The 26602-nt window shown below is 43.4% G+C and overlaps 1 protein-coding gene across 9 annotated transcripts in view; it reads left to right on the plus strand.

Moving 5' to 3' along the window:
- sox5 (SRY-box transcription factor 5) overlaps positions 1 to 26602 on the plus strand; it is a 334797-nt gene that overhangs the window by 221427 nt on the left and 86768 nt on the right. For 7 of the 9 annotated variants that reach the window (XM_068058885.1, XM_068058889.1, XM_068058886.1 and 4 more), the window contains 2 exons: positions 5552 to 5681; positions 21386 to 21465. In XM_068058885.1, coding sequence (XP_067914986.1) covers positions 5552 to 5681; positions 21386 to 21465 — 210 coding nt within the window. The remainder of the gene's footprint in view (positions 1 to 5551; positions 5682 to 21385; positions 21466 to 26602) is intronic. The other 2 variants (XM_068058890.1, XM_068058891.1) reach the window with 1 other exon arrangement.

Here is a 26602-nt window from a genome sequence, read left to right on the forward strand (position 1 = left end):
TGAACAAGCGTCCCTAGGTCAGATATCATTTAACAAGGCAAACATGGCGCCACCTACACCAGTTTAGTAATACAGCTTAACCCAACCTGCAGATAATTGCCTTCCACTCTCCCACACTAACGTGTTATTTACATTCTGAACATTCCCATCACTATAAATAATAATTTTTTTAGAGAGAGAGAAGGTTGATGAGGACACATTTATATAACAGGGATATTGTCTGTGGATGGGAGGCTTGATTTCAGTGGTAATACTGAAGGCATATTTTTGTGCATTCAAAATATGCATTTAACTACAATTTTATATTATTAGTGAGGAGTGGCAGTGAATGTAAAAAATGCTGGTTTCAATCATGAAAAACCCAACATGAACAAACAATTGCTTGAACTATTGAGCTAAGATTACTGACCAGAGTGAAGGAGGCAGGGGTTTTGAGGACCATGGGAATTTACCAGGGCATCTCTGGCAGTCCATAATCAAAGTCTTGGAGGGGGAAGATGATTTTCTGCGGGGTTTATCCAGATTGACGGCAATAACTTTAGCAGAAGATTTGTAGAAACCCTGAAAAAATTGCATAAATGGAACAAATTCAGCATCCCCAACCCCCACCCCTGCATAGGTCTTTTCTTCTAGGCAATAACTACCAGAAGATAGGAGAGAATGTAGTGTGGTCAAACCACAACTAAAATAAGCAGGCAATTAGCAGTACATTGAGCTGGCAGACTGAGCTTTCACCTCTGGGCACTGGGTTCAAAACAACTCATGTTTATAGGAGGAGTGTCCCCTTTCTGCTTGCTTTAGAGGTCCGATGTGAAATGAGTTTATACAGTCACGGCCCACTTCCTAATTGGTATGGCCCCATAGCACACTATTTGTCACCAATTTGGCAGCATTACAAATTGCCAATGTGGGAAGTGGAAAATATTACACATGGCACAGTGGGGTTAAAGCATATTGCCAGGCTAGTTCAGAAGAAATGAAAACAGAAAATGCTGGGAACACTTAGCAGGTCAGGTGGCATCTGCGAAGAGAGAAACAGAGTTAACATTTCAGTTGGATGACGTTTTATCAGAACAGGGGCATTCTGATGAAATATCATCAACCTGAAATGTTAACTTTGTTTCTCTCTCCACAGATGCTGCCTGACCTGCTGAGTGTTTTGAGCATTTTCTGTTTTCATTTCGGATTTCCAACATCTGCAGTATTTTGCTTTAGTTCAGAAGGAACTTTGTTCTGTCTGTGAGCATACTATACCTGAACTATTTGAGCTTCATATTGGGTGTATAACGGAAAGTGTTCTATTCCCTACAATTGGGCTGCCTAAACTAGATGACAACAAAATTAAACAAACCCCATCTGCGAAAAATAATGACTATATTATAATTACCACACTGCCCTGAACATCTTACTTTCAAATGCCTAGGATTGAACACAAGTCTTATTCAATTTTTTAAACCTATTTGTCTCTGCTTCTTGTTGGATGCCATAACACTTTCAAGTATATTTCTGTGATGATTGAGCTGTTACAGTTCATTTACAAAGTGACTTTGTATATCATGTTGGGAGGTTGTGGGCTCATGTCTCACTTGATAGACTGTACTCCAGTGCAGTGCTGATTATAAAGCACTAGGAACGAAATTAAGGAACAGGTCCTCGAAGGTCATAATCTCCGGATTACTGCCCGAGCCACGTGCAAATTGGCTTAGGGATAAGAATATTAGGGAAGTAAACACGTGGCTAAGGGAGTGGTGTGGGAAAGAGGGGTTCCATTTCATGGGGCATTGGCATCAGTTTTGGAACCGGGGGGATCTGTACCGATGGGACGGTCTCCACCTGAACCGATCTGGAACCAGTGTTCTAGCGAAACGGTTAAATAGGGTGGTCTCTAGGACTTTAAACTAGTGACTCGGGGGGAAGGGAAAGGGAAAATGACTGGGAGTACGATGGTAAATAAAATGGTAAGCAGCAGGTTAACATGTGTGCAGGAGGGTTTAAGTTCAAGGCAGACTATGAAAGAATCAGAAAGGAAGGATAATTCAGGAGTTATTAGAGATGTTGGAAATCATGAGGGTAAGAAAGCTAGCATAAAGGCACTTTATCTGAATGCTCGTAGCATTCATAACAAGGTTGATGAGTTAACGGCACAAATCATCGCGAATGAATATGATTTGGCAGACATTACGGAGACATGGTTACAGGTTGGTCATGACTGGGAGTTAAATATCCAGGGATACCAGACTATTCGGAAGGACAGACAGGAAGGTAAGGGAGGTGGTGTAGCTCTGATATTCAAGGACGACATCAGGGCAGTGCTGAGAGATGATATAGGTTCTATGGAGAATGAGGTTGAATCCATTTGGGTGGAAATTAGAAACTCTAAGAAGAAAAAGTCATTGATGGGCGTAGTCTATAGGCCACCAAATAATAACATCACATTGGGGCGGGCAATAAACAAAGAAATAACTAATGCCTGTAAAAATGGTACTGCAATTATCGTGGGGGATTTTAATCTACATGTAGATTGGTCGAACCAGCTCAGTTAGGGTAGCCTTGAGGAGGAGTTCGTTGAGTGTATCCGTGATAGTTTTCTTGAACAGTATGTAATGGAACCGACGAGGGAGCAAGCTATCCTAGATCTAGTCCTGTGTAATGAGACAGGAATAATTAATGACCTCATTGTTAGGGATCCTCTTGGAAGGAGTGATCACAGTATGGTTGAATTTAGAATACAGATGGAGAGTGTGAAGATAAAATCCAATACCAGGGTCCTGCGCTTGAACAAGGGGGACTACAATAAAATGAGGGAGGACTTGGCTAAAGTAGACTGGAAACAAAGATTTTATGGTGGGACAGTTGATGAGCAGTGGAGGACCTTCAAAGCAATTTTTCAAAGTGCTCAGCAAAAGTATATTCCAGTGAAAAGGAAGGACTGGAAGAAAAGGGGTAATCTGCCATGGGTGTCTAAGGAAATAAGGGAGGCTATCAAATTGAAAGAGAAGGCATACAAAGTGGCCAAAAACAGCATGAAACTAGAAGATTGGGAAAACTTTAAAGGTCAACAGAAAGCCACAAAAAGAGCTATAAAGAAAAGTAAGATAGAACATGAGAAAAAACTAGCACAGAATATAAAGACAGATAGCAAAAGTTTCTATAAATATATAAAACGAAAAAGAGTGGCTAAAGTAAACATTGGACCTTTAGAGGATGAGAAGGGGAATTTAGTTATGGGATATGATGAAATGGCCGAGGCATTGAACAGGTATTTTGTATCGGTCTTCACAGTGGAGGACATTAATAACATGCCAGTAATTGACAAAGAGACGAACGTAGGTGAGGACCTGGAAACAATCATTATTACGGAAGAGGTAGTGTTGGGCAAGCTAATGGAGCTAAGGATTGATAAGTCTCCTGGCCCTGATGGAATGCATCCTAGGGTACTAAAAGAGATGGCGGGAGAAATAGCAGGTGCACTGGCGGTAATTTTCCAAAATTCGCTGGACTTTGGGGTAGTCCCAGTTGATTGGAAAACAGCAGATGTGACGCCACTGTTTAAAAAGGGAGGTAGACAAAAGATGGGGAATTATAGACCGGTTAGCTTAACCTCTGTAGTGGGGAAGATGCTTGAGTCTATTATCAAGGAAGAAATAGCAGGGCATCTCGATAGAAATTGTCCCGTTGGGCAGACGCAGCATGGGTTCATGAAGGGCAGGTCATGCTTGACAAATCTTTTGGAATTCTATGATGACATTACGAGCAAGGTGGACAATGGGGACCCAGTAGATGTGGTGTACCTAGATTTCCAAAAGGCCTTCGACAAGGTGCCGCACAAGAGGCTGCTGCATAAGATAAGGATGCATGGCGTTAGGGGTAAAGTATTAGCATGGATAGAGGATTGGTTGACTAACAGGATGCAGAGAGTGGGGATAAATGAGTGCTATTCTGGTTGGCAATCAGTCACTAGTGGTGTGCCTCAGGGATCGGTGTTGGAACCGCAATTATTTACAATTTATATAGATGATTTGGAGTTGGGGACCACTTGTAGGGTGTCAAAGTTTGCAGATGACACTAAGATGAGTGGCAGAGCAAAGTGTGCAGATGACTGTGAAACTTTGCAGAGGAACATAGATACATTGAGTGAGTGGGCAAAGGTCTGGCAGATGGAATACAATGTTAATAAATGTGAAGTCATTCATTTCGGTAGGAGTAACAGTAAAAAGGATTATTACTTGAATGGTAAAAAGTTGCAGCATGCTGCTATGCAGAGGGACCTGGGTGTCCTTGTGCATGAATCGCAGAAGGTTGGTCTGCAGGTACAGCAAGTAATTAGGAAGGAATTTTGTCCTTCATTGCTAAAGGGATTGAGTTTAAAAGCAGAGAGGTTATGTTGCAGCTGTATAAGGTACTGGTGAGGCCGCACCTGGAGTACTGTGTGCAGTTTTGGTCTCCTTACTTGAGAAAGGATGTACTGGCACTGGAGAGGGTGCAGAGGAGGTTCACTAGGTTGATTCCGGAGTTGAGGGGGTTGGCTTATGAGGAGAGACTGAGTAGATTGGGATTGTATTCATTGGAATTCAGAAGAATGAGGGGGGATCTTATAGAAACATATAAAATCATGAAGGGAATAGATAAGATACAAGTAGAGAGTATGTTTCCACTGGTAGGTGAAGCTAGGACAAGAGGGCATAGCCTCAAGATTAGAGGGAGCAGATTTAGGACTGAATTAAGAAGGAACTTCTTCACCCAGAGGGTTGTTAATCTATGGAATTCCTTGCCCAGTGAAGTAGTTGACGCTTCTTCAGTAAACGTTTTTAAAGCTAAGGTAGATATCTTTTTGAATAATAAAGGAATTAAGGGATATGGTGAGAACGCGGGCAAGTGGATCTGAGTCCACGAAAAGATCAGCCATGATCTTATTAAATGGCGGAGCAGGCTCGAGGGGCCGGACGGCCGACTCCTGCTCCTAGTTCTTATGATCTTATTATGATCTTATGAACTACACTGTCAAGGGTGCCTTCCTTTGGATGAGATTGCTATTTGTGTGAAGTTGTGTGCACTTTTGGTTACTGAGTTTCCCTACATTTCATAAGTAATTAATTGGCTGTAAAGTGTTTTGGATGTCTTAAGGTCATGAAAGGTGCTACATAAATGCAAGGTCTTCCAAAACTGTATTTATTTCCTTGTTGCCTTATAACAATAAGAGTCAACAACATAGGACATATGGACCAGGCCAGGTCAGGGTGGCAGATTTACTTTCCTGAAGGTCATGAACACAAGTCCAACACTTTCATGGTCATTTTTGATGGTGTCAGTTTAATGGTAGGATTGGCTCTTACAACCTCTTGGGTTTCCAGTAGTAGTACCATAACCACTAGCTAGCATATCCAATTCACCACACTGTGGGAAGATTTGACCACTTGTATGGAACATGTGTTGAGTGCTGCAAATGGTCCTTTGCAACTACATTCATCTGCAATATCACTTCTTAAAAAAAGTCAGTTCTATTCTGATTGAAGACTTGTTTCTATTTTTTGATGTATTCTTTAATCTTCAGCAGGTTCAAGGTCAGTTGCCTCCATTGATGATTCCAGTGTTTCCTCCAGACCAACGGACCTTGGCAGCTGCAGCAGCCCAGCAAGGATTCCTCCTGCCTCCTGGATTCTCCTACAAACCTGGAGGATGCAGTAAGTGTTTGGGAAGCTTGGCAGAAATCAACGTTCTATTGGAACAGGGCAAGTTCGTAGAGGCACTCAGGGCAAATGCCACATTGTGGCATGTTGTTAAAGTCTGTCAGCAAGATAGGCTGGACAATCATCAGAAAAATAAGACAGGGATAATGAAGTAATCTAACATAACAGTGACGTTCTGCTGGGGTGTGAAACTATTGCAAATTCATCTTCAGGCCAGTGGGTAGCAAAATCCATTAGTTATTTATTGGCTGCATATTTGAAAGACAGAACCTGTGTCATGCAAAAAGACTCAGATTGTACAGCATTATTTTGGGTTTTATTTAACGAATAATGTAAATGACAGTTATGTGTTTCTTATGATGAAGTAATAATCAATTAAAAGACATGCATTAATAAATGATTCATGACCTGTATCTCAGCAAATTCTGACTGACTCCGAGCTTTAACTACAACTAATAAATGCACAGTAATACATTAAGTTTAGAAGATATTTGTTTATTTGTAATATTAATTCTGTTGAGCTTAAACTTAAGACCTTTAGCTACTGACTCACCAACCAGTGGAAATACTTTTTTCTGATTGACCTTATCAAATGGCCTCACAATTTTATATTATTAGTGAGGAGTGGCAGTGAATATAAAAATGAAAATAACCCCAGTTTCTCTAGCCTTTCCTCAATTTTTTTTATTTGTTCATTGAATGTGAGATCACTGGCAAGGCCAGCATTTATTCCTCATTCCTAATTACCCTTGAGAAAATGGTGATGAGCCACCTGCTTGAACCACTGCAGTTTGTGTGGTGTAGGTACACCCACAGTACTGTTAGAGTGTTCAAGAATTTTAACCCAGCGACAATGAAGGAACCATGGTATATGTGAGGATGGTATGTGGCTTGGAGGGGAACTGCAGGTGGTGGTGTTCCCATGCATCTGCTGCCCTTGTCCTTCTATGCGGTAGAGGTTGCAGGTTTGGAAGGTGCTGTTGAAGGAGGCTTGGTGAGTTTCTGCAGTCCATCTTGTATATGGTACACACTGCTGCCACTGTATGCTGGTGGAGGAGGGAGTGAATGTTTAAGGTGATGGATGGAGTGCCAATCGAGAGAGCAGCTTTATCATAAGATCATAAGAAATAGGAACAGGAGAAGGCCATTCTGCCCCTCGAACCTGCTCTGTCATTCAATAAGATCATGGCTGATCTGATTGTGGCTTTAACCTTTAACTCCACTTTCTGGCCTGCCCCCCATAATCCATGACTCTCATGATCAAAAATCTGTCTAACTCAGCCTTGAATATATTCAATGGCCCAGCCTCCACTGTGCTCTGGAGAAGAGAATTCCAAAGATTAATGACCCTCTGAGAGAAGGAATTCCTCCTCATCTCTATCTTAGATGGGAGACCCCTTATTTTGAAACTGTGCCTCTAGTTCTAGGTTCCCCCATGATGAGAAACATCCTTTCAGCATCTACCCTGTCAAGCCCTCTCATAATCTTATATTCAATCAGATCACCTTTCATTCCTCTAAACTCCAATGAGTATAGGCCCAACCTGCTCAACCTTTCCTCATAAGACAACCCCTTAATCCTAGGAATCAGCCTAATGAACTGCTTCCAATGCAAGGATATCTCTCCTTAAGTAAGGAGACTAAACATTACCCAGTACTCTAGGTGTGGTCTCACCAATGCCCTGTACAGTTGTAGCGAGAGTTCCCTACTTTTATACTCCATCCTCCTTGCAATAAATGCCAACATTCCATTTGCCTTCCTAATTATTTGCTGTACCTGCATGCTAACTTTTTGTGATTCATGTACAAGGACACCTAGATCCCTCTGTACCACAGCATTCTGCAGTCGCTTTCCATGTAAATAATATTCTGCTTTTCTATTCTTCTTGCCAAATTGTCAAGCGACCCTCAGACATTTTCCCACATTATACTCCATCTGCCAATTTTTTGCCCAGTCACTTAACCTATCTATATCTCTTTGCAGCCACTTTGTGTCCTCTGCGCAACTTGCTTTCCTACCTATGTATGTGTCATCCACAAATTTGGCTACAATACACAATATCTCTTCATGCAAGTCATTAATATAGATCGTAAATAGTTGAGGCCCCAGCACTGATCCCTGTGACACTCTACTCGTTACAGTTTGCCAACCTGAAATGTCCCATTTATCCTGACTGTTTCCTGTTCATTAGCCATTCCTCTATCCATACTAATATATTATCTCCAACACCATGAGCTCTTATCTTGTGTAGTAATCTTTTATGTGGCACCTTATCGAATGCCTTTTGGAAATCCAAATACACCACATCTACTGGTTCCTTTTTATCCACCCTACTTGTTACATCCTCAAAGAACTTTAATAAATTTGTCAAACATGATTTCCCTTTCATAAAACCATGTTGACTGCCTGATAGCATTATGATTTTCTAAATGTCCTGCTACTACTTTCTTAATAATGGATTCTAACATTTTCCCAGTGACAGATGTTAGGCTAACTGGCCTTTAGTTTCCTGTTTTCTGTCTCCCTCCTTTCTTGAATGAAGATGTTACATTTGCGGGACAAGTTTCTTAAATGTTTGTTGGAGGTACACTCATCCAGGCAAGTCCATTACACTTCTGACTTCTGCCTTTTAGATGGTGGAAGGGCTTTGTGGAGTTCGGAGGTAAGTTACTTACTGCAGAATTCCCAGCCTTTGACCTGCTCTTGTAAACACAGGTTTTATATGGCTGGTCCAGTTAAGTTTCTGGTCAATGATGACCCCCAGGATGTTGATGGTGGAGGATTCAGTCATGGTAATAAGGTGAGGTGGTGAGGCTCTCTCTTGTTGGAGATGTTCATTGCCTGGCTTTTGTGTTACTTGCTACTTATGATCCTAAGTCTGAATGTTGTCCAGGTCTTGCTGCACATGGGCACGGACTGCTTCATTATCTGAGGAGTTGTGAATTGAGTTGAACACTGTGCAATTATCAATGAACATCCCCACTTCTAACCTTATGATGGATGAAACAGCTGAAGATGGTTGGAACTAGGACACTGCCCTGAGGAACTTCTGCAGTGCTGTCATGACCATGACGCTGAGATGGGTGGCCTCCAACAACCGCAACCATCTTGCTTTGTGCTAAGTTTGACACCAGCCAGTGTGAGTTTTCCCCGTGACTCCCATTGTCTTCAATTTGGCTAGGGCTTCTTGATGCCATACTCAATCAAATGCTGCCTTGATATCAAGGGCAGTCATTCTCACCTCACCTCTGGAATTCAGCTTTTTTGCCCTCATTTAGACTAAAGCTGTAATGAGGTCTGGAGCCAAGTGTTCCTGGAAAAATCAAACTGATCATCGGTGAGCAGGTCATTGGTGAGTAATGCTGCTTGATAGCACTGTTGACAACGTCTTCCATCGCTTTGCGGATTATTGAGAGTAGATGATGGGGTGGTAATTTGTCGGATCGGATTTGTACTGCTTTTGTGGACAGGACATACCTGGGCAATTTTTCACATTGTCGGGTAGATGCCAGTGTTGTAACTGTACTAGAAAAGCTTGGCTAGGGGTGCGGCCAGTTCTGGAGCGCAAATTTTCAGTTCTTCAGCCGGGATGTTGTCAGAGTCCATAGACTTTGCAGTATCCAAAGTTCTCAGCCATTTCTTGATATCACGTGGAGTGACTCAAATTGGCTGAAGTCTGACATCTGTGATGCTGAGGATCTCAGGAGGATCATCCACTCAGCACTTCTGGTTGCAAGTTCTTCAGTTTGTCTTTTGTACTGATGTGCTGAGGTCTAGCATCATTGAGGATGGGCTGTTCATGGCACCTCCTCCTCCCATTAGTTGTTTAATTATCTACCACCATTCACGTCTGGATGTGGCAGGTCTGCAAAGCTTTGATCTGATCCTTTGGTTGTGGAATCACTTAATATGCCACTTCCACTGTTTAGTATGCATGTAGACCTGTTTTGGGTCTTCATCAGGTTGGCACTTCATTTTTAGAGACGCCTGGTGTTGCTTTTGGTATGCTCTTCTACACTCCTCATTGAACCAGGGTTGATCTTCTGGCTCGATGATAATGGTAGAATGAGGGAATGCTAGGCCATACGGTTACAGATTATGGTTGAATACAGTTCTACTGCTGCTGATGGCCCACAGTTCTTCATGGATGTCCAGTTTTGAGCTGCTAGATCTGTTCTGAATCTAGCCCATGTAATACGGTGGTAGTGCCACACAAAAAAATGGATGGTGTCCTCAGAGTGAAGACATTTCCAGAAGGACTCTGCAGTGGTCTACAAATACTGTCATGGATAGATCCATCTGCAACAGGTAGATAAGTGAGCACAAAGTCAAGTAGATTTTTCCCCTCGTTGGTTCTCTCACCGCCTGCCACCGACCCAGCCTGGCAGCTGCATTCTTCAGAAGGTGGCCAGCTCAGTGAGTAGTGGGGCTACTGAGTCACTCTTGGTGTTGGACATTGAAGGCCCCTACCCAAAGTACATTCTGTGCCCTTGCTACCCTCAGTGCTTCTTCGCCATGGTTTTCAATATGGAGGAGCATTGATTCATTAGCGGAGGGAGGGCGCTAGGTGGTATTCAGCAGCAACAACAATTTGTACTTATATAGCACCTTTCAAGTAATAAAACATGCCAAGGTGCTTCACAGAGTCATTATAAAACAAAATATGACATCGAGCCACATAAGGAGATATTAGGGCAGATGACTAAACGCTTGACCAAAGATGTAGGTTTTAAGGAGTGTCTTTAAGGAGTAAAGAGAGGTAGAGGGGTGTAGGGAAGGAATTCCAGAGCTTAGGGCCTAGGCAGCTGAAGGCAGGGCCGCCAATGTTTTTTTTTTATTTGTTCATGGGATGTGTGCGTTACTGGCCAGGCCAGCATTTATTGCCCATCCCTAAGTGCCCTTGAGAAGGTGGTGGCGAGTCGCCTTCTTGAACCGTTGCAGTCCATGTGGGGTAGGACCACCCACAGTGCTGTTAGGAAGGGAGTTCCAGGATTTTGACCCAGCGACGGTGAAGGAACAGTGATATAGTTGCAAGTCAGGATCATGTGTGGCTTGGAAGGGAACATGCAGTTGGTGGTGTTCCCATGCACCTGCTGCTCTTGTTCTTCCAGTTGGTAGAGGACGCGGGTTTGGAAGGTGCTGTCTAAGGAGCCTTGGTGCATTGTTGTAGTGCATTCTGTAGATAGTGCACACTGTGTGTCGGTGGTGGAGGGAATGACTGTTTGTGGATGGGGTGCAAATCAAGCGTGCTGCTTTGTCTTGGATGGTGTCAAGATTCTTGAGTGTTGTTGGAGCTGCACCCATCCAGGCAAGTGGAGAGTATTCCATCACACTCCTGACTTGTGCCTTGTAGATGGTGGACAGGCTTTGGGAAGTCAGGAGGTGAGTTACTCACTGCAGGATTCCTAGCCTTTGACCTGCTCTTGTAGCTATGGTATTTATATGGCTACTCCAGTTCAGTTTCTGGTCAGTGGTAACCTCCAGGATGTTGATAGTGGGGGATTCAGCGATGGTAATGCCATTGAATGTCAAGGGAAGTTGGATAGATTCTCTCGTGTTTGAGATGGTCATTGCCTGGCATTTGTGTGGCATGAATGTTACTTGCCACTTAACAGCCCAAGCCTTGATATTGTTCAGGTCTTGCTGCATTTCTACATGGACTGCTTCAGTATTGAGGAGTCACAAATGGTGCTGAACATTGTGCAATCATCCGCGAACATCCCCATTCCGACCTTATGATTGAAGGAAGGTCATTGATGAAGCAGCTGAAGATGGTTGGGCCTAGGACACTACCCTGAGGAACTCCTGCAGTGATGTCCTGGAGCTGAGATGATTGACCTCCAACAATCACAACCATCTTCCTTTGTGCTAGGTAGGACTCCAACCAGCAAAGAGTTTTCCCCCAATTCACATTGACTTCAGTTTTGCTAAGGCTCCTTGATGCCATACTCGGTCAAATGCTGCCTTGATGTCAAGGTCAGTCACTCTCACCTCACCTCTTGAGTTCAGCTGTTTTGTCCATGTTTGAACCAAGGCTGTAATGAGGTCAGGCCTTGGCGGAACCCAAACTGAGCGTCACTAATCAGGTTATTGCTAAGCAAGTGCTGCTTGGTAGCACTGTCGATGACATCTTCCATCACTTTACTGATGATTGAGAATAGACTGATGGGGTGGTAATTGGCCGGGTTGGATTTGTCTTTTTTGTGTACAGGATATACCTGGGCAATTTTCCACATTGCCGGGTAGATGCCAGTGTTGTAGCTGTACTGGAACAGCTTGGCTAGGGACGTGGCTATTTCTGGAGCCTTCAGTATTATTTCCGGAATGCTGTCAGGGCCCATAGCCTTTGCAGTATCCGGTGCCTTCAGTCGTTTCTTGATATCACACGGAGTGAATTGAATTGGCTGAAGACTGGCATCCATGATGCTGGGGACTTTGAAGGAGGGAACAAAGCCTGAGGAGAGAGAACTGTTAACAATATCAGCTAACATGGGAGCCAGGAAGGGAAGTTGGGTGGTCAGCAGTTTAGTGGGAATCGGATCGAGAGATCAGGAGGTGGGTCTTATGAACAAGATGAGCTCTGAGAGGGCATGACGGGAGATAAGAGAGAAACTGAGTAAAATACAAGTTCAGGGCGAGGGCAGTGGGGAGCCTTAGAGGAAGTTCAGCCGGTGGGTGAGCAGAAGGGAGGGAAGTGGCAGAGACAGCTGATCGGATAGCCTCAATCTTAGTGACAAAGAAAATGATAAGCTTCTTGCACGTTGCTGGAGGTGAAGGTGGAGAAAACAAAGGCGAAGGCTTTAAGAAGACCATTTTCAGTCGTGAAAAGAAGCTGGGGGTTACCTTTGCATTCCAGGATGTTAAGGGAATAGTGAGCAGTTTTAACAGATGAGAGCAGGAACCGATAGTGCTGTATGTGCTCCAGCCAGATCTGGCCGTGAATGGCTAAACCAGTTCTCCCCCATATCTGTTTAAGTGTATATCCCTTGTGGAGTGAAGATGAGTTCCATACCAGGGGGAATGGCCAGAATGAGAGAGAGTAATAGTCTTAATGGGGTCTAGGGTATCAAAGGTGGAGGTGAGGGTGTGGTTGAGCAGATTGGTAGCTGCAGAAATGTTGTGGTGAACAGAGGGCCAAAGGCTGGACAGTGGGTTTTTGAGAGTGCTGTTGTAAGTAAATTGGGGGAGAGTTTTTTCCAGGGGCAGATATGAAGGAATTAGGGTTTAGCGGGGGAAGTGGGATGTGGGTGGACAGCGATACAAGGAAATGATCAGAGATGACCTTAACTATGATTGATATTATAGGAGTAGCGAGGCCACATGAGATGGCAAGGTCAAGGGGGTGACTGTGAATCTGGGTTGGGAACTTTAAACTGGGGGAGAGATTAATGGAGGATAGGAGGGCTGTGAGGTCAGGGGAGAGAGCATGATGAATTCAGATGGAATCACCTAGGATGAACAGTTGCTCGATGCAGGGAGGAAAGCAGTGGGAAGTAGCTTGGTGAGAAAAATGGCATGGAACGTGGGCAGGCAGTAGAGAACCAGGATTTTAAATGAAAGGTGAGAGGGGTGGAGCAAGATGAGATGTTCAAAGGAGGAGAAAGTGCCAGAGGAGTAGGGGGACAGACCAAGGTGTGACTTGGTGATAAGAGCCATGTTTGATCAGATGCTGTGAGACTTCATGGGGTCTAGAGTCAATGTTGAGGATTCCCTGAGCCACTCCCTCCTGACTGTACACCAGTGTGCCACCACGTCCAGTGGGTCTGTCCGACGAGAGGGACAGCACATACCCAGGGATGGTGATGGAGGAATCTAGGACATTGTCTGAAATATGACTATGTGATGTTGTAGGATTGTCAGCCTGTTGCTTGACCAGTCTGTGGGACAGCTCTCCCAATTTGGGCGCAAGTCCCCAGTTGTTAGTGAGGGGTGCTTTGCAGGGTTGCCTGGGTTGGATGTAGCTTTGTAGTGTCTGGTGTCTAGGTTGATACCCAGTGGCCTGTCCCATTTTATTCTTATTAGACTGTTTCACAGCAGTTTGATACAGCTGAGAAGCTTGCTAGGCCATTTCAGAGGGTGGTTAAGAGTCAACCACATTGCTATGGGTCTGAAGTCACAGCTAGGCCAGAAGGGGTAAGTACGGCAGATTTCCTTCCCTGAATCAGATGGGGTTTTACATTCTGTTAACAATAGAAGATGTGCCTATTTTCAAAGCATTGCAAAACGGCAATATAGAGATGCAGAATCTTGGGCTGACAGTCAGTAATGAAATAGTTATTTTTACACATCATCTGCTGTGGGTTTACTTGCATTTCTTTAAACATATTTAGCATTGAACCCTTTATAGGAACAGTACTGTTGATTTTTAAAAAGTGAATATTATTTCTTCTCATGCTTTCATTTAGTTAAAAATACCTTTGTTTAATTTTTATTTATTTTGACTTCCTGTTTTCTCCCTCTTTCTCCTGCTGCTATTCACGCTTCTCCAGCTCTGAGGGTAGGTTGAATATAATCTCCTGCTGTCCCGCTCTGCTACTAGCTGTTAGCAGGAGCATGAGATTGCCTGGAGTATCTCACTGGTTGCATCTGCCCTGAATCTCTTTGAAGCAGGAGATCGTTTTCAGTTGGCACCTCCAACCAGCCATACTGGGGTACAGTAGCATAGTGATTATGTTACCGGACTAGTAAGAGGCCTGGGGGGACTAATGATCTGAGGACATGAGTTCAAATCCCAACAGGGCAGTTGTGGAATTTAAATTTAATTAATTAAATAAATCTGGAATCAAAAGCTAATGGTGGCCATGAAACTGACTGTTGTAAAAACCCATCTGGTACACATGTGACTTCATTGTATCAAACCACTGTGAAAAAGTTTAATAATAATATCGGATGGACTACCTGGCATTGACCTAGGTACCAGGTGTGACAAAGGCGCACCCAGTCCAATCAACCCTGCAAAGTCCTCCTCACTAACACCTGGGGACTTGTGTCAAACATCGGAGAGCTGTCCCATAGATCAGTCATTCACTAAGCCTTCTTTGACAGCACCTTCCAAACCTGCAGCCTCTACTGACTAGAGGAACAAGGACAGTCGACACATGGGAACACCAACACCTGCAGGTTCTCCTCCAAATCATACTCCATCCCGACTTGGAAAAATATCATTGTTCCTCCATTGTTGCTGGAACTCCCTCCCCACACTGTGAGTGTACCTACACCACATGGACTGCAGCAGTTCAAGAAATGGTTCACGGCCACCTTCTCAAGTAGGAATGGGCAATAAATGCCAGCCTTGCCAGCGCTGCCCACATCCAATGAATGAAGTCATCCTGGATGCCTCCTTCTCCATCCTGTCAAGGTACCTTGGCACTGAGGGCAAAAAGTCTCCCGCCTGCACATGCTTGAAGTTCATATTGTGAAAGTGCAATTAAGTTATGGAAAATCGCAGATTCGGAGCAAGTAGTTTTACAATATGTGGTCTGGGCATCTATGCATAGTGGAATCTTCCCTCTTAGGTTATCATTTGATTCATTTCAAAATTGCTTTCTTCTTAAATTTTGAATCATTTTCATTTTACATTTAGTGAAATAGGAGATCTTGGCTCAGATTTTGCTCTTGCTTGAATCTTCCTGTTTAAATTTGGCGAGGCAGGGTTTATAGCTGCCTACTTGAGCCAGCAATGTCCCCAGTGAGCCTGCCACGCTCAAGCCCATCTAAACATTTCTTGGGCGAGCTTTTGACAGTTTTGCTGTCTGTTTTTGGGGGGGAATGAACGGGAGAGGGAGGACAGGTGGAAGATCCATTGTTTGCAGGAGCCAGGTGCTTTGCAGTAGCGTAAAGGGACGGCAGCCTCTCATTTTTACCTAAAAAAACTAGCCAACATGGACTATTTGACAAATCCCACTGATCGACAGCTGCCATTCTGTTCTCCCACATTGATGCTTGGCTAATACAACCATCTCTGGTGTTGCATTGCCCCTATCGATGCCAGATGCCTGTTAAATGCTGGGGACCATCGTCAGTAAGGCGATAATGACATCATTATTAATTTGACCATTCTGCCTGATATCTTTACTTCCAGCAGAATATTATACTAAATACAACAATGTGAGTGACTAATAGTGAATTGCACTGCTTATTGTGGCAAACAAAGCTGCAACTACAGCCTGAAAGCTTTTCCCTCCAGTCACAGATCAGAAGGAATGCAAATATCAGTATTTCTCGCCAAAGGGGTAGTGTAGACATGGAAAGTGCCCTCATGGCTTGATGTAATCCCATGATGTCCAGCGCAACATATGATTGTATTTGACACTGATGCTGGGGAAAGGGATTCGGGTTGAAGTGGGGGCATGGGGGTTTAATATTAATTCTTGGGATGCAATAGTCATCGAGTCATTACAGCACAGAAGGAGGCCATTCAGCCCATCGAGTCCATGCAGGCTTTTTGTAGAGCAGTCCAATCAGTCCCATTACCCTGCTGTATCCCATAGCCCTGCAAGGTTTTTTCTCTCAAGTGCCCATCCAACTTCCTTTTGAAATCATTCATCGGGCTGGATTTTAAGAGCCCACTGTCGCTCTCGGCGGCGAACTCAAAAAATGGCAGCCCACACATGCGAGCCACACACCTTAGAGCCACCATGATCTCCCCCGCAGTGGCTCATTTAGGTGGCCTGGGCAGCCTGGCAACCCTGACCCAATCATGTAGAGGGAGCGGACTGACTGATGCCAGCAATGTCGTCAGCTGCCAGCGTGCAGGCGCTGGTGCCATTTTTAAAGGGCAGCCAGCCCTACTAGCAAATTTGAATTATTGAAGTGAACCCTCCCCAAAATGTACAAAATAAAACTGTAACGCCTTTTTCCAACCCCTCCCAATAAAAATTACAGTAAGTTTTTGCCCTTCCCCCCAAAAACTCTTTCCTTTGAATTCTGACCTGGCCCCCCCCCCCCCCCACAGACTGCACAAAGTTGAAAGTGCACCGCTTCCCACCATCCCCTACACTGATGATTCCTTTTTGACCCTGTTGCCCCCCACCACATAGTAAAAATCTTAGCTCACGCCCACTCCACGCCAGTGTCACGCCTGCATTCCCCGGACGGGGAATCGAAGGCGTGGGAGTGCTGGCTGCTGCGCCAAAGATTGCGGCGGGTGCGGTAGGATCAGGCCAGGGCCTCCAGGGTCTCTGCCGCAACCATGTTCTGCCCCCCCACCCCCATCACGGAGCCCAACATCGTGGACTTGTTAAAATCCAGCCCATCATCTCCATTTTCATCACCCTCATTGGCAGCGAGTTCTTCCTCAAATTGCCTCTGCATCTCTTGCCCAAAAACGTGTATCTGTGTCCCCTAGTCCTTGTATGATCAGCTAATGGAAACAGCTTTTCTTTGTCTACCTTATCTAAACCTGTCATAATCATGTACACCTCTATCAAATCTTCCCTCAATCTCCTTTACTCCAAAGAGAACAACCCCAGCTTCTCCAATCTAACCTTGTAGCTAAAATCCCTCAACCCTGGAACCATTCTGGTAAATATCCTCTCTGCACCCTCTCAAAGACCCTCACAGTCTTCCTAAAGTGTGGTGACCAGAGTGTGGATGTCTGTGGCATTTATTACCTTTTGTTGTAGTTGTCCTTTGAAGGTGGTGGTGAAAACGTTTCTCTTGAACCGCTGCATTCCGTGTGGTGGAAGTACTTCCACAATGCTGTAAGGTAGGTGGTTCCAGGATTTTGACCCAGCCATGCTGAATGAATGGCGATATATGTCCAAGTTGGGATGGTGTGTGATAGTAGGGCTGTGCAGTTTGAGAATTAACTCTACAGATACAAATCCAAAGTGGGGATGTGGGATCGGAGTGTGTGTGTGTGTGTGTGTGTGTGTGTGTGTGTGTGTGTGTGTGTGTGTGTGTGTGTGTGTGTGTGTGTGTGTGTGTGTGTGTGTGTGTGTGTGTGTGTGTGTGTGTGTGTGTGGTGTGTGTGTGTGTGTGTGTGTTTTCTTTCACTTGCTTGTAATGCAAAGAAAATTGAATTTTGTTTTGTGTGTGAATATATTTCCATTATTGCCACCAGGGATTAAAAGTCACATCTTTGGGAGTGTAAATGTTCCTGTGATGTTCTTTTTGTTGTACATGCCACTATGACTAAATACTTTATTCTGAATATGAATCAACAAACCTGATGGTTTACTGGATTTGGAGTTTTTTTTAACCTAAACAAGCTCACTTAAAACAATATTCCACCTGCTCACCATGCTGGTTATTCAGGGTATTCGGGAGGGGAAAGGCTTGAGTGGAAACATGCTCAGTACTGGTCCTAATCCCCATCCCCATAAATCCCTTGCAGTGGAATTAGCCACTTATGGTGTGCCTACCTGCATATGCACAGTTGTATGTCAAATGACGTAAATATGGCAGGAAAGGTTCAGAGCCTGATCATACACTGGTCCATCAACTCATGGAAAATTTTGAATGTAAATTTTTTTTTCTCTTTTCGTTTTCCTCAGGCATTTCAGTGACTGCCTGTTAAGTCCCTGTAGCTCTCCAGCACCAGCCCAGGAGACTACGTGTTGCGTCCAGAGCCAGAAAGTTGGTCAGAGCCAAGGCACATCTCTGTCCATGCCTGAGAGACTGCCCATCTTCAGCTCAGTAGAAAAATGTAGGGCTGTAGGAAACATCCTCGCTGACCTACACTGGCTCCCATTCCAACAAAGCCTCAGTTAAAATTCTCAACCATGTAATCCCAATCCCTCCATGGCCTTGCACCTCCCTGTCTCTGTAACTTCCTCCAGCCCTACAACCCTCTGAGAAATCTCCATTCTTGCAACTCAGACCTCTTGTGCCTCATGCACTTACTTTGCCCTGCCATTGGTGGTCATGCTTTCAATTGCCTAGGCCCTAAGTTCTGGAATTCCCTCCTCAAACCTCTTTGCCTTGCCACCTATCTTTTCCCCTTTAAGACACACCTTAAAACCTACCTGTTTTACCAAGTGTTTGGCCACCTGTCCTAATATGTGGTTCGGTATCAAATTTTGTCAGATAATGCTCCTATGAAATGCCTTGGAATATTTTAACAGGTTAGAGGTGCTAGATAAATCCAAATTGTTGTATTGGATGAAATGTGGTTTTAGGACAGATTTGAGTGAGACTTCCCATTTTCCAACCATCTCCTGTATCTCATCAGTAAGAAAAGTGCATTGGGTATCTGCAATATCAATCTTTGAATTCTTTCTAGTCTGGATAAATCCTACTGGAGGCTGAAGTTATCAGGCCTTAGGTCAAACATTGTTTGACACAATCAACAATGTGATCTGCTGATCAATAGGGATGGTCTAAAACGTGAGCTGTGTCTGGAAATAAGGCATTAGGTACCTGTTTGCTGGAAGACTTTGGCTTTTGGGTGTCTGGAGGACCCTGCTTTATATTTTCTGCATGCACTTGACAAAAGCTCACATACATCATGCATGATCTAACAATGCAATGTTAGACATGCAGGAATTTGAAGACTTTACAATTCATGCAATGATTATTAACCCACTCAAGCTTTTGGACCCTTTGTCATTCTGTTCATCTACAACAGTCGGTGGTTATTGTAAATGCGGCTGAGTAAACGATACTGGTTAGTATGATTCTGAATTTTGATTTGGAGCATTAGTAAAATGTCATCTCCAAGACATCCATTTACCTCACTTTCATGGATCTGAATCATTGTTCAGCTTGTTGTAATAGCATCTGGATAATCCGTTGAATTAGCATTATGTCCTGGAATCAGTCATATTTCGTCTCAGCAGTTTTGTTGTAGTTTGCACTAGGAGAATTCCACCTTGTCCAGCAGTGTGTTAATTGAACTACAATGTCGACTGTGTAAGCCGGTATCATGTTCATTCAGAAGCCTAACTGTGCTGTATCTCTACAGATGTTCATGATAGTCATGATGGTCTGGTCATCATGGTGTGCAGCAGGCATGATGGGCCAGCTGGTCTTTTCCTGCACATCAATTTTGTATGCTCAGATTTCTGAGATGATAAAAGGCAAAAACAAGGAAGTTATAAATTACTGACTGGCCTCAGCTAGAGTATTGTTTCCAATTCTGGGCACTGCATTTTAGAAAGGTTGTCAAGGCCTCAGAGAGAGCACAGAGGAATTTTACCAGAATGACACCAGGGATGAGGAACTTCAGTTATGTGGAGAGAAGCGAGAAACTGGGATTATTCTCCTTAGAGCAGAGAAGGTTAATTTGCAATTCAATAGAGGCATTCAATGTGATAAGGTGTTATGATAGAGTAAATAGGGAGAAACTGTTTCCACTGGCAGGTGAGTCAGTAACCAGAGAACACAGATTTTAACTAATTGGCAAAGAGGGAGATAAGGAGAATTTTTTTCACATAGCAAGTTGTCATGATCTGGAATGTACTGCCTGAAAGTGTGGTGCAAACAGATTCAATAGTAACTTCTAAAAGGGAATTGTATATATACTTGAAAAGAAAAGATTTGCAGGGCTATGGGGAAAGAGCAGGGAAGTGGGACAACTTGCATAGCTTTTTCAAAGTCCCAGCACTGGCACAATGGACCAAATGGCCTCTGTTAGTGCTGTAAAATTCTATGATTCTTTCAAACACCAATGTATCAGTGGTAGGTGACTCATTTGAAACTCAGTGCTTAATTCAACATGGTATTACCTGAATATTGCATAGATAGGCACCAAACTGAACATGACATTACACAGTGGACTTAACCAGAAGAGATATTGCTTCACTGAGGGAATTGTCTCTGAGTTAAAGGCTTCAATTGAAGTGCTAAGATTGGCATATAATTAATAGACTGTTTATGGTGAGGCCAGAATTCTTTTGCTTGCAAGGATGAATTCAGTCCAAGTATGCAACTGAAGCAAATGTGAAGAATAGAACAACATTTTGCATTCAATTTAAATTAAAATCATTCACCTTGTCAACCTAAAGATGGCCAGCCAGTCTTTGAACTGCATGGAGTAGATCTTGGGTGATAGTGAGTTGGCAGCCCATTTTGCATCTCTCCCTATTCTCATTTCCATTGAAGTGAGTATTACACAAAGTTAAGATTAACCAATGACTCAGCTGAATAGGCAGATTGTAATGATGATAGATATCTTGAATCAGCAGCTGCAAAGTCATTGGAACTTGCATGGTTGTCACATTTTGGAATTTTTGACTATTTGGTCAAAGATGATTTTTGGATTAATTTATATTAAATCAGCTACCAAGGGATTAAACCTACATGAGCTTTGTAAAATACAGATCAGATCCAGAGGAAATATTTGCATTTCTTGCATACCACATCGGTTTGAGACAATGGAGTTCATTAATGCATTCCACCATGTTATGTTGGAATGGCCCCATTGTACTGAGCCCGGTGGGGAGGAGTTAGCTGCCAGGGCGGCCTACACTAGGAGGATGGTAGCATGTTTAAAGCTGCATTAAGACACCTGTCTATAAGGTAACCTGAAGGAAATGGCAATGATGCAGTTTCGGTGTATATAATCGTCATTGTGCATTGTCATATTGGTGCAGCTTATTAGTGGTTTTCATTTTGAGATTTGCAAGTTAAAGGTTACAGATGGAACAATATTTACAGACAGCTCAGGGCTTTGGGAAGAGTGGGGGTTGGTGCTTGGGTTTGGTATATGGAGTATGTACAAGACATTCTAAGATAAACATTGTTCTCTTTCACAGATGAGCCCTACCCTCTTCAGCTTATCCCCACAACCATGGCAGCAGCAGCAACACCAGGCCTTGGCCAGCTCCAGCTGCAGGTATGACAGATGTTAATATTGTGGTTCTCAGGTCTAAAGGACAGGGCAGGTCTTTGGAAGAGTCATTTGGGGATGGGCAGTGAATAAAAATGTAGCCTTTGACAAATAAAAGACCTTCTGACAGCTTAGTGAATTTATCCAACCTTGCCTTGGTTGAGATCAGCTAACTCAACATTGGTTTGAACCTGGACCCTCCTTGGTGTGTGCTAAGGAACTGATATTGAAAAGCAGCACAGAAAAATAGAAAATACATGTCAAGAGTTTCCCAGTGTTAGATTTGCCAAGATGTCCAGTCTCACGTTGAATAGCATTTGTTTCTTTTTTATTAGTCAGGATATATATGTTCCTCTCTTTTTTTCAGCAAAGCTATATTTTAATTCTTCATCCCGAATCCTACGTCACTTCTCTTGTACTGTTGCAGTACAGGGAAGGGGTAGGTAAGTTGTTCCAAGGCCTTCAGCAATACCACTCAGCAGTATCCAGGCATAACACAGCAACAACAGGCCATCTGATATTTCTTTTCCCCTATGAAGGGATGAATATCCCTGCACGGCATGGCTCAGATCAGGAACTCCCAGAAATGGGAAAAATAAATTATGCCACTCCAGTCTGTGGCTTTACACATTGATGCTCCGAGGCACAGTACCCTTGTAATGACCAAAACAATTATCTTTGAAGTTCATTAGGAGTTTATGTTATAGTAACAGTTTGGATCAGTGATAACGCTCTTGCCTATGAGTCCGAGGTTGTGGGTTGTAGGATTTGAATGCATGATCCATAATAACACTTCTCCAGGAGCTACCATCTTTTGGATGACATTGAACTGAGGCTCCTTCTACCTGCTCAGGTAGACAAGAAAGTACCTGTGGCATTATTCAAAGAAGAGCAGAGGAATACTCCCAGTATCCTGGTCATCATTTATCTCTCAATCAAACATCACTAAAAAGCAGATTACCTAGCCATTTATCTAATTTCTGTTTGTGGGAGCTTGTTGTGTATATTGCTGCATTTGCCTACAAAACAACAGTAATTGCACTTCAAAAATACTTCACTGGTTGTTAAATACTTTGGGGTATCCTGAGGATGTGAAGCATGATATAGAAATTAAAGTTCCCTTTTTCCAGTTCATTACCAATGTAGTTTCTCTATTTTTGGGAGAAGGTAAGTGAGATAGATGGATCAAAAAAGAGATAAGCTGTTCTGAAATATATTTGACATATTTGCTAATGGTGATAATAAGGGCAGTATTTATTGCTTGTACAGTTGCATGTCTTATTGTAGGTTCCAAAGAAGACTTGGGAGTCATGTGATAGCAAACAAGATTAATACAGGCTCATGTTGTATCACTTTGTACCTGCATCAAGATGAGCATTACCTTTACATTCACTAACTTCATCGCCAAAATATTTCAGTGTTTCCTTCAGTCACCGAAGAGTAACCTTATCACAGTTCTACCTCCATAATATCATCTGTCTCTGCCCCTGCCTCAGCCCATTTCCAGCTGAAAGTCACATCCATGCCTTTGTCAAGTCTAGACTCAACTATCCCAAAGATCTCCTGGCCAACCTTCCATCTTCCACGTGCCGTAAACTTTTGTACATCCACAGCTTTGCCAACCGTATCTTATCTCGCACCAAGTCCTCATCCATAACCCCTGTTCTTGTTGGTCTGTATTGGTCCCCAGCCCTCCAATGCCTTCAATTTAAAATTCTCATGCTGGTGTTTAAATACCTTACAACCTCACCCCTCTCTATCTCTGTAACCTCCTCAAGCCCCACAAATAGCCCACGGACAATATTGAAATAGCTGCCATTAAACACACTGCCCGATTTTTTCTTTCATTGACTTCTGAGTCAGAATATTGTGGGTTCAAGCCCCATTCCAGAGACTTCAGCACATAATCCAGCTGACAGTGCAGTGCAGTACCGAGGGAGTGCTGCACTGTTGGAGTTGCGTCTTTTGGATGAGATAACAGGACAAGGCCCCATCTGCCCTCTCAGTGGAGGTAAAAGAACCCATGGCATTATTTTGAAGAAGAGTAGAGGAGTTCTCAACTAGCAGATTATCTTGTCATTATCACATAACTGTTTGTGGAACCCAGAATCTGAAAACTGGCTACTACATTTCCTACATTACAACAGTGACTACAAATGTACTAAATTCACTGTAAAGTTCTTTGGGATGTCTGGAGCTTATAAAAGGTGTCATGAAAATAGAAGTATTCCTTTCTTTTATTGGAGGAGAATCAGGCGTTGCATATCACAGGGTGGTGGTGGGGGGGGGGGGGGGGGGGGGGGTGCTAATGTGCCAATTCATCCATGTTATACCATTGCCCAAAGTTAAATTTACCCTTACTGAGTCATTCACATCAAGGGGATTATTGGCAATCTGTGGATCCTTCTTTCATGAATATTACATTTACTCATTTATAGTCTGTACATTTTGCCCATGTACACCGCCAGATCAAGACATTAAAGGTGAGACATCTCTGCCTTTATAGTGAGCTCAGTCTCTCCTGGCATCAGGCTAAGTGCAAGCACTGAAGGGATTTGGTTGATTTTAACGACTGTTTAAAGGTGGGAACCAGGAGGCTGTTTATAAGTAAAGAAAATTGTAATATCAATAGACTGGCCTGCTTTATACATAGATATTGCCATCAAATTTGTAGTTTGCAACAGGGGTATTGTTGCCAACCCTTCCTGGAACCTCCAGGAATTAAAGGTTAATCTTCAGGGCACTCCTGCAAGTAACCCAGGAGTAAACTCATTGGGGCATTAAAAAATTATGTTTTAAAAGATAATTTATTTGAACACTTTTTTTTAGTTAATGGACAGGGGAAAGCAGCTGTTTGACTGACACTCAAGTATTATCCAGTTGGGTAATGAAGTCTATTCCTGTTTAGATTGGTGTGGGAAGGAGAGGGACATTGAGGATGGATATGCTGAGTTGAGAAATGGCGGGAGAGCTGGGTTAGGGTGCTCGGTGGTGGGAGGTCATATGACGAAAGCACCAAGAATATGCCCAACCGGAATTGGCAACCCTAAACAGGGGATATTTAAGATTTTAACTTCTATTTTCCAAACAGAACAAATTTAAATTCTACCTTTTTATTTTTTGCACAGTTTCTGAATCAGTGGGCAAATTTTCCCCACTCCAAGTCGATCCTAGCCAACTCGTGCTGTTCTAAACTTGCCCTTCCTCTGTATGAGTGTGCGTTCCGATAGGTGAGGAGGGCCGGGCTGTCCAGCTCCAGTCTGCAGGGGCAGGTAGAATCAGCATTACACATCCGGTTAGTATTGCACAGCTGCAAGAGCACCAGTCATATGCATATGTATATATGGAGCAAAAGGAGAAAACAAAAACACAATTATAATTCAGCAACATTCTGCACATTGGAGAATGCACTGCACTAATACAAAGAGGAGAGCAGTCTTAAAAACTTTTCCTTCACGTAATAAAAAGGCCTCGTAGTTTAAGGACTCAGTTTAAAGGACAATGTCATGGTTAAATAGCTGGTACTTTGTGGAACGCTGTTTCTGTTATACCAGCCTTTATTGTCTTTGGCTGCAAGAAGCCTTTAAGTGTTTATTGTAAGAGAGGTGATTGATAATAAATTAGTTTTAGATTTACCTCACTAGAAGCGTTGGAGGCTGACTGAATGTCACAAGGGCTGCCATTTAGGAGGTTGACCTGAGGATCTTGTCACATACAGAGAGAAGGTCACTGTTTTCATGTACCATACATCTCTTGCTGGTGTGGTGAATGACAGGTCCTATGCTGCTGAGCTCATAAACAGAAGAAAGAGCAAAAGAAATAAATGTGAAAGAGGAAGGGGAGGGGGAGTGGGGGAAGTCAACCAATTTGTGGCTTAGCTATTGGAAAATAAATGATGAGAATATTATGCTTGGGTATGAAAGAGATTCAGGCTGTGCGTGTACCAGTCCAGTTTTGAATGGAGATGTATTTACTGGTTGATGACCTGAAGATGAGATGAGCACCCTGTTCATCCTCCTTCTGTAATGAACAGGAACGCTGGCGCTGTATAAAGAGGGTCAATCGAAGAGGTCATGCATCATATGGGGAGGCAGATGTTGGAACATATTGTAATGGATTACTCTTCTGTGCGAGGATTGGCTTGTGGAGAACAGATCAGCCAGTGCTTAATACTTTCAGTCGAGTCGAGGAATGTAATGAATTTACCTCAATAGCAGCAGCTGGATGTGCTGTTGTTCCTGTGATTTGTAATGCATGCGTCGCTTCTTTGAAGGGTAAGAGCAAAAGCTGAGCTCTTTGCAAGGTGTAGTGAGCAAGAATTATATGTCTGGCTCCTGTAGTTGGTGTTGTGGAACTCAGCCTTAACCCTTTAAAGGCCAGTCTCCGGAGGCCAATGCACAACAACAGAACACTTCACTAGCCATGTTGGCAAATAAATAGAAGGCATTTTGTATTTAGGTTTTATACCGTGGGGTGCTCTTCTGTCTTGCAAAAGAAATCTACTCTCTTCCTACCCCAGGGACGCTGACGGCAATTACAGTCCCTACTTGAAACTCATTGAAACAGTATGGGACCTATTTGATTGATATGGCTCAGCTCCACATTGACCAGTGTTTTAAAGCAAGAACTTGCATTTTTATAGAGTTTTCCATGACCTCAGACACCCCAAAGTGCTTTAAAGCCAAGGAAGTGCTATTTTTTTGGAGTGTTGTTTAGATTTTAGATTTTTTTTTAGATACAGCACTGAAACAGGCCCTTCGGCCCACCGAGTCTGTGCCGACCATGAACCACCCATTTATACTAATCCTACACTAATCCCATATTCCTACCACATCCTCACCTGTCCCTATATTCCCCTACCACCTACCTATATGAGGGGCAATTTATAATGGCCAATTTACCTATCAACCTGCAAGTCTTTTGGCTTGTGGGAGGAAACCGGAGCACCCGGAGAAAACCCACGCAGACACAGGGAGAACTTGCAAACTCCACACAGGCAGTACCCAGAATTGAACCTGGGTCGCTGGAGATGTGAGGCTGCGGTGCTAACCACTGCGCCACTGTGCCGCCCTGTTGTAGTGTAGGGAACATGGGAGCCACTTTGCACACAGCAAGGTCCCACAAACAGCAATGTGAGAATGAT

The sequence above is a fragment of the Heterodontus francisci genome, chromosome 27 (genome assembly GCF_036365525.1).
Source record: "Heterodontus francisci isolate sHetFra1 chromosome 27, sHetFra1.hap1, whole genome shotgun sequence".
NCBI lineage: Eukaryota > Metazoa > Chordata > Chondrichthyes > Heterodontiformes > Heterodontidae > Heterodontus > Heterodontus francisci.